Genomic DNA, 10,595 nt, shown 5'->3' on the forward strand with positions numbered 1-10,595 from the left:
AGGGACCATCTCCAAATTCTTATGCTTGTTAACACTGAGTCGTCTTCTATCTCTTCCTTTATTAAAAAAAAAAAAAAAGCCTTAATGTCTTACTGTATACAATATACACTGCAATGGAAGATACACAGAAAAGCTGTTTAATATTCATCTCCTCCAAGCAGATGAGGCAACTCGCACTTCACTCTGAAGCAAGTGTTTACCTCCTTTATACAATCATTTCTACAAATACTTACATTTTTCATTAGTTTCTGTAGTGACTTGATCTTCTTGATGAACTATCTTCAGATTCAACGAGAAGACCAGTGGCACCTTCTAACGTAACAGAGTTATTGGAGCATAAGCTTCGGTGGGCAAAGACCCTCTTCGTCAGTCATGTCGGGCAGTACGCAGTCTTCCAGGGTGTACGTCAACTCAACTAGATCAGTGTTCCTCAATTAGGGGGACCATGGCATAGGTTTAAAGCGTTGCAAGTGCAGAGCCAGCACTAAGGGGCAGCAGGCAGGGCGATTGCCTTGAGTCACAAGAAGCTGAGTTACATGCTTCAGCCCCATGTGGCAGGTCTCTGCTTCAAGGGTACTACAGCTGGGAAAGGTTGTGAGCCACTGGATTAACACACAGCTCATAAATCCTGAGAGTAAGTCTTCACTGCAGTTAGCTTGGGTGAACAGTAGCTGGGCATCAGTGTATGCTCTAAATCCATGCTCAAGTTGAGTATCCTCACTGGTGGGTTGCTCCCCTGTATGTGTCACTAGGATGTCTTCATGGGCTTGTGCTACAGTAAATTCAGCCATGTTGACTTTTTCCTGGTGAATTGTGGGAGAACTCCTGGCCACACAGTGGAATTATGGGAAGGCACTGAAAGACTGCTAGCACTTGAGTGATTGAGCCTGCACCTTCATTGCAAAGTGGGTGTGCCCAAGTGAGAGGCTGTTGGCTGGGACAAAGCACAATTAACTTGTGTGAAAAGACTGTGTGGGAGATGGGAGGAGGACTAGGGGTAACACCTGGTAAGCGCTACCTCTGCAGCAAAGACAAGACTCCAAAAGCTGCATATCAGAGGAAAGAATTGGATTTATTTGCTCTACAAGGACCTTGTTGGAGACTGGCTCAGACTTTTAGTCTCAGGTTCATTCCTGCAGGCTGAGTGAAGCGGGTTCTTTTCTGGGCCTTTTCTCTGATATAATGGGGCCATAAAATTCATTTAGGCTTTAAAGAAACAACAGACAATTCCTATTCGATGCACATTAGGTCAAACAAGACATTCTCAGACAACTGAACACAGCTGCATCTCTCCTAAAATTATCAGGTTTCTTTATCAACAATAGAAAGGGGTACAATGTACAAAAAGGAAAAGGTTTCTCGCCGCTACCAAGACCACAGGGAACAAACTAGGGATGTAAAAGTTTAACTGTTAAGCTGGTGCTTATCGGTTCTGGTTAACAGTTAAACACTGGTGGGCTGCTGGTAGGCCTCAGGGACCAGAGCTGGTGGGGCCAGGAGCCAGTGAACTCGGCAGCCTATGGGGGCCGGCGCAGTCAGAAGTCAGCAACCTGTGGGGACTGGTGTGGTTGGCGGAGCTCATTTAACCATGTAACCGACTATAAATTTTAATCGGTTACTCACGCTGTCTACACTATACCTGGAAGGTTTTGTTTAAAGTATGCAACTCTGGCTACATAAAATATGTAGCTGGAGTCGACACATCTTAAACCGAGCTCGGCACCGTCTTCACAGAGAGAGGCCGACGGGAGCTTCCCTTCCGCCTGTGAGAAGTACCGGTGCTGACTGGAGCTGCCCTCGGCATTCAATTTGGTGGGTCTTAACTAGACCTGCTAAATCGAATGCCAGAACATCAATCTCCAGCGCTGCAAGTGAAAATGTGGCCACAGCTAATGTTTTAGAAGTTTTTTGCATCCCTAGAAGAAACCCCTCGTGTATCAAGTCTGGAAGGCTGTTCTGCTTTGGTCTGGTCTACTTTGTTGAGGGCCCTCTAAGCCAGTCACAGGCAATAGCTCGTGAAGGCAGAGTAACTGCTCTTCCACTAAGGAAGAGAAACTCTTTCCCTGTGTAAAGGTCATACAGACGGACATTCATCTCATTCAAAGCTGGGAGGTTCATCGGCAGAAGAGCCCCAGGAATGCCTTTTGGCAGAGCTTGCAGATCCCCAGGGATTTTAATCTTCTCACAGGGAACCAGGTATGGGAAACACGACAGCACTACAGGGCAAGGGAGAGATTCTGGCTGGGGAACACCACCGCTTGTCTGATTTCACTTCCTTTCCCTTTTTTTGAAAATGGAGGATTACACTTCCCCCTCTCAAACCTATTCTGTAGTGTGTCCTTTAATGAGCAGCACCAATCAGCAGGAGATGGAAGGGAGGCATGATGTTTCCCCAGCGTGTGCGCACAAAAGAGAGTCTGAATTAGAACCCAAGGTAAAACGACGAGTGAGATTTTTCCCCTGTTGACAAGCTGAGCCCACTGCAGTTCCTATAGGAAAGGCCTCGGCAGTCCTTGCTCTTTAGGATCCACTCAGACAGGAAAAGGGGAATCTGTCGGCTGTCTGGATTGGTCCCGTGCCCAAGCTCAGGGCCAGCTGGAATGAGCCCGGCCCCCAGCTCAGAAGAGGAGGCTGGAGCAGGCCACCTTGTTGCAGCAGGGGCAGGTATAGATCTTGTCCCCTATGTGCGTTCTCTGGTGCTGGACGAGCGTGGAGCTCCGCGTGAAGCTCTTCCCGCACTTGGTGCATTTGTAGGGCTTCTCGCCCGTGTGGGTTCGCTGATGGCTGAGGAGGGTGGAGTTGAGGCTGAAGCATTTGCCACAGTCGGGGCAGGGGTAGGGCCGCTCCCCCGTGTGGCTCCGCTGGTGCCTGGTCAGGGTGTAGCTGCGGCTGAAGCGTTCCCAGCACTGCGTACACTGGTAGGGCTTCTCCCCCGTGTGGGTCCGCTGGTGGGTCAGGAGATGGGAGTTCTGGTGGAAGCGCTTCCCGCACACACTGCACTGGTAGGGCTTCTCGCCCGTGTGGATCCGCTGGTGCGTGATGAGGTGGGAACTCTGGCTGAAGTGCTTCCCGCACTCGGTGCACCGGTAGGGCTTCTCGCCCGTGTGGGTTCGCTGGTGCTCCACGAGGGTCGAGCTGCGGCTGAAGCTCTTCCCGCACTCGTTGCAAATGGTTGGCTTCTCGCGCCGGTGAGTTCTCTGGTGTCTCACGAGATGGGACTTCCGGCCGAAGACCTTCCCGCACTCCAGACACGCGTTGGGCACCTCCCCTTTGCGGATTCTCTGCTGCTTCCCTGCAGCGCTCTCGGGGGGAGCCGACTTGCCCCGTCTCTTCCCCGCCGGCTTTGGCGGCTGCTTTTCCGAGCTCTGCTGACTCTGGGAAATGGCTGATTTGGATTTTCTTGATGCCTCGTGAGGCTCCACTTTCTCGGGCTCTTCCGGCTGAGGACTGTGGTCGTTGTCCTCACTCTCGCTGGCAATCTCGTCATCTGCTAGGAGAGAATGAGAGAGTAACCGACTGCCCTCAGGAAAAACCAACCCAGGGAAAAGGAAATAAACCCATGCTGATCAGGGTCCTTCCCAGTGGAGGGAAGGGGAGAGGGGCTGCCTTCAGCTGCCTGCTCGTCTGAGAGCCCAGAGACTGGAGGCGATGAGAGAGGAGTCAGACTCCTAGCAGGAATCGGGCAGGTTGGTGGAATGCAGCAGTCTGCCCTGAGGGCATGACAGCTGCTAATTATAGTAACGAAGTAGGAGTCCCCCGTGGCACCTTCAAGCAAGAGTGGGCAACATAAGGCCAGCAGACCAGATCTGGCCCCCAGCATTCCTGGATCCCTATTGGCTGGAATTGCTGCCAATAAGAGTAGCAGGGGGGTTGTGCCTGGGAGCAGCAGGGGACAAGGGGCCCTGAGTGTCCCCACGGAACTGCACCTGGTAAGCTCCCTCCTTGGCCAGACCCCTCCCAACCTGCTCCTGCACCCTCTCCTGCCTAGACCCTATGCCCAAGCCCGCTCCCGCACATCTCCCATCCAGGCTGTTGCCAGAACACAGAGCTGAATCATTTCCCCCAACTAGTCCCTGAGAGTAGCAAGCAGCAGTCTTAAAAATTAGTCAATCTCTCTTATTTCAAACTATTAAGTGGGAGCTCTGATCATACTAGCCAGGCACCCCCAGCCTGATCAGGCACCCCCTTCCTGCCCCGATGCCCCTAGTCCCCAGCTCACTCCTGCATCTTCCCTCCCAGACCCTATCCCATGCCCGCTTCCCAGCAGAACCCCATATTTTGGGCCCTACCTCAGAGCCTGGGGTGCACAAAATCTACTAGCCCAGCCGCCCTAGGGCTCTGCAGCTGGTGTGTGAAGGGAATGAGAAGAGGGGTTTTTTTTTTCTGCTTCTCAGGGGAGGCTACATCCATATGAGGGTTCTTCTGGTTTTTGTTTTGCTTCTCACTTCTGTATAACCCCCGACAGTGTGTGTGTTCTCCCCCCCCCCCCCCCCCTTGTGGATCAGTGGCCTCCGACCCAAAAGATTTTCCACCCCTGCCTTGAAGACCAACAGATTTATTTGGGCATAAGCTTTCATGAGTGAAAGACATGGTCAGATGCATGTACGCAACCAAGTGGTTTTACCCACGATCGCCTCTCCCCTAGCTACGGCAGGTCTGGGGCTGTGCTGGGCCCAGCAGAGAGAGGCACCAATCCCCACTGTGGCTGGAGGAAAGGCCTCTCTCCCCACCACAGCCCTGAGTGCCTTTGTGGTGCTTAATAGGCTGCTGCGCCACCGCAAAGCTCAGAGGGAACGTAGCTCGTTACTGAACCTTTTCTAATTTTTCAACATCCGCTCTGAAGTGTGGCTGCCGCTCCAGGAGACCCAGGAATGGTCTCAGCACTGCCACGCACACGGGCAGGAAACCCTTCCTATCCCTCACTGATATTCCCCCAATACCAGGATTGTCTTCACCCTCTTGGCTACGCCACGGTGCTAGGCGCTCTTGGTCGATTGTGTCACTGAGAGGCGGGTTTGCTCATTCTTCTGGCTCTTCTCTAGACTTTCTCCTAGTTAACAGGCTTCCTGACCTGTGGGCACTGGAACAAACCTCGGTCCCGCCTGCGCCAAATACCCAGATAAAATAGCTTCCCGACAGCTGCTCAAGATGTCCTGGTGTGTGCATCCCAAGATCACGTTGGCCCATTTAGTCACAGCATTGCAGTGGGAGCGTGTGTTCAGCTGATTATCATCTGCTCTGGAGTGTCTGCTCCCGGGGGGGGGGAGTGCCCTATGCTGTAAATGTGGCTTTACAGTCTTCGTTCCGAGCTGTCCACTTGCATTTAGCTATATTAAAAGCCACCGTATTTTACCCAAGTCATCCTATTCTTTGAAAATATTGTTTATATGAGCAGACCTACCCCGGAGCCTTCAGGGGAGGGGGCTGATGGTCTGGGAGGTGCAGGAGTCAGGACAGGGCCTTGGGGATGGAGGACAGTGCAGGATGCTGGGAGAAGTGTTGCAAGAGTTGGTGTTGGGGGTTGAGGAGGGACTCTGGATGGGGGTCCCATATGAAACATGCATCTCCACCCCCACCTCTCCCTCCACAGCTGCCAGGGGCCATTTCCTTCCTCTGGTCACCCCCCTGTGGCTGCCGGGGCATTTTCTCTTCTCTCGCAGCCCCCATCCATGGCTGCTGGGGCATTTTTTCCTCTATTTTCTCCCCCTGTCCTGGCACTGCAGCCAAGGGCCAGGAGGGGGGAAAGGGTTTCGGGCAGGCAAGATTTACCCAGTGTGCTGGCAGGCAAGATGGCAGACACTCCCCCAGTGGACACACTGCAGGATAGCTCTCTCCTGTGGGCTTGCTGCTCCCATTGCCCCTCTCAGTCGGGTGTCCTGCTGAACAGCAGCCCCACCCTTTGCATGTTACGGAAAACAGTCCCTTTAATGGGGCTCCGATTGTCCTGATACAACCAAAGCCTGATCTTGCTTCAAAGCTGCATACCAAATTTGGTGCCCCTCTCTCTTACTGTTAAGTTCTTGAACAAACGGACTCAGACAGAGGTACTCTAAAATAGATACGCTTTTTTCCAGTCAATATTAATAGATCACAGAGTTTGTCATTGAATTATCTGAATTACAAAGGGTTGGTCCTGCTGGTGTGAACGTGTCTGTCAGCTGCTGTTCAATATCTTCCCTAGTTACTGCTAGAATATTAACAAAACATGTTGATGGTACTGTGAGCTTTCATGGGCACAACCCACTTCCTCAGATGAATGGAGTTATCAAAGGTCCAGTTTCTAAATAAATAGGAGATAGGGGAGAGGGGGCACGAACAGAAAAAGGGGGAAGAAATAGCTAGTGTCCATGCCACATGAAGCTGACATGGCATGGACACACTAACTATGTCTCCTCTCTCCCCTTCCCCCATCCCTTTTTTATTTAGAAACCGGACCATTAACGACTCCATTCATTTGAAGAAGTGGGTTGTGCCCGTGTTACCATTGACATGTTTTGTTAAGTCTCTAAGGTGCTGCAAGGCTACTTGTTTTTCCAGTTACAGACTAACTCTGCTACCCCTCTGAAGCTGATAGAACATTGTCACTGTAAGAAGCGAATGTCTCCTTGTATTCCTTTCTAAATACGGAACAGAAATATTTATTGAATACGGCTGCCTTTTCTGTATCCTGATTCTTTATTATCAGATCTATGTTGTTTGTGGAATTTTGTTCCTTTACAGACATTTTTCTATTCTCTTGGCTATAGATTTTTTCCACTGAACCCTTTAATTTCTCTTATCTGCATTTCCTATCTGGAAATTGACTCGTTGCCATCAATTTACCCATTTTCCTTTTGTTGTTTTACTTTTTTACAGCTGGTGTCATTTCCCTTCTTTGTCTGGATTTATTTATTTCATTTTTAACCCCTTCTAACCTTAGGGTCTATGAATCAGGTGAAATGAGACAGAACTGAGAGAGATTGCAGTGGCTCTGCTGGAATGCTAGGCCAGCTCTATACTTGAGAAGGAGATGTCTTTTTCAGTTGGTTTAACTTATTCCTCACCTGTGTGGCTGTCTCTTGAGAGTTTCCTTTCCTTCAAGTCCTTGAAACTTGGGACCCACAGATCTTCCCATTTTGCCATTTGGATGCGCACCGCAGAGTCAGCAATTGCACTCGCTGCAAAGCAAAGAGGCCCATTCAGTGCTCCCCAAATAGATTTCAATTGCAGTGGTCCATGTGGGTGGATGTTGATATGTATTTGCATGAATGGGGAAATGGATGCAGAAACTAGGAACTGCTAATCTGGATCAGAGCTAAGGTGTGTCTAGACCAGTTCCCTTTCCATGACAGTAGCCAGTGGAGAGATTTCAGACGATAGTGTAAGAACTCCACAGTAGTAGATAAAGGCCCCCAGCCTTTGAACAGGCCTCACAGAATCCTAGAAATGTAGGGCTGGAAGGCATTTCAAGGGCTCATTTAGTTCAGCCCAGCTCCTTTCCCCTGCAGGACCAAGTATACCTAGACCATCCTGACGCGCGTTTGTCCAGCCTTTTCTTAAAAACCAATACCAATACTTAACCGTCCTTGTTGTTGGAGAGTTTTTCCTAATAGCGAACCAAAAACTTCCTTGATGCAGATTAAGCCAATTATGTCTTATCCTACTTTCAGAGGACATGGCGAACAATTGATCATCATCCTCTTTATATCAGCCCTTTTATATTTGATTTCTGGTGTTTCTACTGTCTGTTTTCCAAGACTAAACAATGCCCAGCTCTTTGTTAGCATTTCCTCATAGATCAGACTGATTAAAGGTTTAGACATTCTGTTGCTTTCCTTTGGATAATCTCCAATTCAAGTATGGTGCACAGAACTGGACACACTATTTCAACTGAGCAGAGCAACCTCTAATGTCTTACAACACTCCTGCTACTACGCTCCAAAATGAGATTAGCGGTTTTTGCCACGGCATCACCTGGGTGGCTCTTGTTCAGTTTATGATCCGCTACCATCTCCAGATCCTCTTCTGCAGTACTACCACCTAGCCAGATATTCCCCTTTTTGTATTGGTGCATTTGAATTCTCCTTCCTAAGTGTAACACTCTGCACTTGATTGAATTCTATCTTACTGATTTCCAACTCCAATTTGTCATGGTCATTTTGAATTCTAAGCCTGTCCTCCAATGTGCTTGCAGCCTTTCCCAGCTTGGTATTGCCTGAATTTTATAAGCACATTCTCCATTTCCTTATGCAAGTGTAAGCACTACGTTTAACCACTTAATCTGGATTTTACAGGCCTGGTACAGAGTCCAGTCAAAAGTAGGGCTGCTGAGTGACCTGCAGTGCGCTTGCTCAAGCTGCCACTCACCCAACAGTGGAAAATGCCCACGTGTCGGAGAGGACAACAGTAACTACAGCCAGGAAAGTAGGGGAAATTTTTCCCATAGCCAAGGATTGCTTGATGCACTGGGAAAATGTAAAGGACCCTGAGCCTGGTGGAGAAAAAAAACACTGCACGCATTGACTTAATATACAGAGATAAAAGGGCTACCCTGTGGTGGTGGAGGTTCAGTGCTCTTCCCGTTGAATTTTAGGTAAAACCACCAGAATTCCTGCACCCCAACTGCTGTGGAGATGGCCCAAAGGAATTCGCCTACAGGGGCTGTTTAAGAATCAATTTTGCCCGCTGCTTGTGCTGATACAGCAATGCCTGGTTGAGAGCTGCTCTTGCTTTATTTCTCTCTTGTCTAAAGAACTGTGGGTATGAGGAACCTCAACCCCTTCCTTGAGCTGATACCTGGAGGGATAAAGGACACCACACCTACTTCCTAAAGCCCACCTGGGAGAGGGAGGACCAGGTCTCAAGTTCACAAGGTCTTGCTCTCCAAGACGGACAAATAGACAGGCAGACTTGTCTGCAGGGGAGCAGTGCAGCCTTAAAGTGCTGGTCAAGATGGAATTAGATGCATCTCCACGGAAGGGAAGTGATGTCTCAGAACCAGAAACTTTTAAGTGGGTGCTTTGAGGGAGCAGCCAGGTGCATTTACCCTGAAACTAACAATCTGGTCTGAGTGAAGAATGAAGCAAAACAAATGTTAGGGATGTGACAGACTAGTCAACTATTGGATAAGCATTGCTGGGAGGCCGGCTCCATGTGGCGCTGCTCCTTTGAAGCGCCGCGGGGAGCCCGGTGTCAGGCTGCATGCGGTGTTTCAAAGCGGCAGCGCTGCAGGGAGCCCGGTGTCAGCTGGAGTCCTGGGCTCCATGTGGTGCTTTTGCCCTATTGAATAGTCGATAGGAAATGCAGCAACTAGTCGATTAGTCACTGGCTATTTAACATCCTTAACGAACCCCCCCCCCCGCCTTCTTGATGCATCTCGTTAGTGCGGCGTCTCTGCGACGGGACCTGGTGCTGTTCTCCATGCGCCCGCGGGGCTGGCTGGACCTTGGGGGGCTTCTGGCCCCCCCCGCACGTTTTTATGTGTCCAGCTCGTTCTCGCGCACCTCCCGGCCGGATACAAGTGCGTTCGCCGCCTCCTCGCCCCCCCCCCCGGACCCCCCCAGGCTGGACCCGCTCACTGGGCGGGGGGGGGCGGGACCCGACTAGCCCCCCCCCCCGGGATCCCCCCCGGGCTGTAAGCGACTGGGCCCGCTCACTGGGGGGGGGACCCGACTAGCCCCCCCCGCTGCAATGGGGGGGCCGGAAGCGGCTTAGAGGCTGCCCCCCCAGCACCGCCTCGGGGGGTTTCTTCCCTCGCGGGCCCCCCCCCCCGCTCCCTGGACGGCTCCCTGCGGGGGAGGGTGGCGGGGGGGGAGGGGCAGGGCCGCGACATTCTCTCCCCCCCCCCCCGCAGGCCGCCAGCGCGCGCTCCCTCACAGCCCCCCCCCCCCGCGCCGCTAGCCCCGCCCCCACTCACCGCGCGGGCAGGCGGCCTGAGGGGACGGTCCCGGCAGCGGCCCGGCGCAGCGGCTTCCGGCGCAGGCCGGAAGTGCCCCGAGCTGGGGAGGGGGCAGGGGCCCGCGCCACGGCCGCTCTGGCACGTGGCCGCCGGCCGCGCTCGATGGTGTTAACCCTTCCCGCGCCGCGCGCCCAGCGCTGGGAGGGGGCGGGGCTAGGCGGGAGGGGGAGCGTTCCAAGGGGGGGGGGGGGCGGGGGGGCGTGATGGGGGGACATTCCAGGGGGGAGCGTTCCAAGGGGGGGCGTGATGGGGGGACATTCCAGGGGGAGGGTGTTCCAAGGGGGGGGGGGGCGTGATGGGGGGACATTCCAGGGGGAGGGTGTTCCAAGGGGGGGGGGGGGCGTGATGGGGGGACATTCCGGGGGGAGGGTGTTCCAAGGGGGGGGGGGTGTGATGGGGGGACATTCCGGGGGGGGGGGAGCGTTCCAAGGGGGGGGCCTGATGGGGGGACATTCCGGGGGGAGCGTTCCAAGGGGGGGGCGTTCCAAGGGGGGGCATGATGGGGGAACATTCCAGGGGGAGGGTGTTCCAAGGAGGGGGCATGATGGGGGGGTGCGATAGGGGGTGTCACTTAGCAGCCCTCATCCCACTTGCAATGAAATCACAGGGACATTTTCAGCAGCGCCCAGGTGACTTAGGAGCCCCTCCTACCCCCTGC

General features: G+C 52.7%; 1 protein-coding gene across 2 annotated transcripts; it reads right to left on the bottom strand.

The window, feature by feature from the left end:
• Positions 1-39: 39 nt before the first annotated feature.
• On the bottom strand, positions 40-10,024 carry LOC102454354 (uncharacterized). 2 transcript variants are annotated; one of them, XM_089769912.1, is made up of 3 exons: positions 9,896-10,024; positions 7,044-7,157; positions 40-3,490 (listed from the first exon to the last, which is right to left on the bottom strand). In XM_089769912.1, exons 2-3 carry the CDS (start codon positions 7,120-7,122, stop codon positions 2,619-2,621), a joined length of 951 nt encoding a protein of 316 aa, XP_089626038.1. In that variant the 5' UTR covers positions 7,123-7,157; positions 9,896-10,024; the 3' UTR covers positions 40-2,618. The 2 variants fall into 2 exon arrangements, with proteins under 2 accessions (XP_089626038.1, XP_075771548.2); XM_075915433.2 differs by having other exon boundaries at positions 1,054-3,487.
• Positions 10,025-10,595: the final 571 nt, after the last annotated feature.

The sequence above is a fragment of the Pelodiscus sinensis genome, chromosome 18, assembly GCF_052426305.1.
Source record: "Pelodiscus sinensis isolate ZL-2025 chromosome 18, ASM5242630v1, whole genome shotgun sequence".
Classification (NCBI taxonomy): Eukaryota; Metazoa; Chordata; order Testudines; family Trionychidae; genus Pelodiscus; species Pelodiscus sinensis.

Bases quoted from the DNA above. Each gene is read 5' to 3' on its own strand.
- LOC102454354 (XM_089769912.1), bottom strand. From the start codon at position 7,122: ATGGCAAAATGGGAAGATCTGTGGGTCCCAAGTTTCAAGGACTTGAAG. The intron at 3,491-7,043 runs GTGAGGAATAAG...ATTCTCTCCTAG, and splicing joins CTCAAGAGACAGCCACACAG to CAGATGACGAGATTGCCAGC.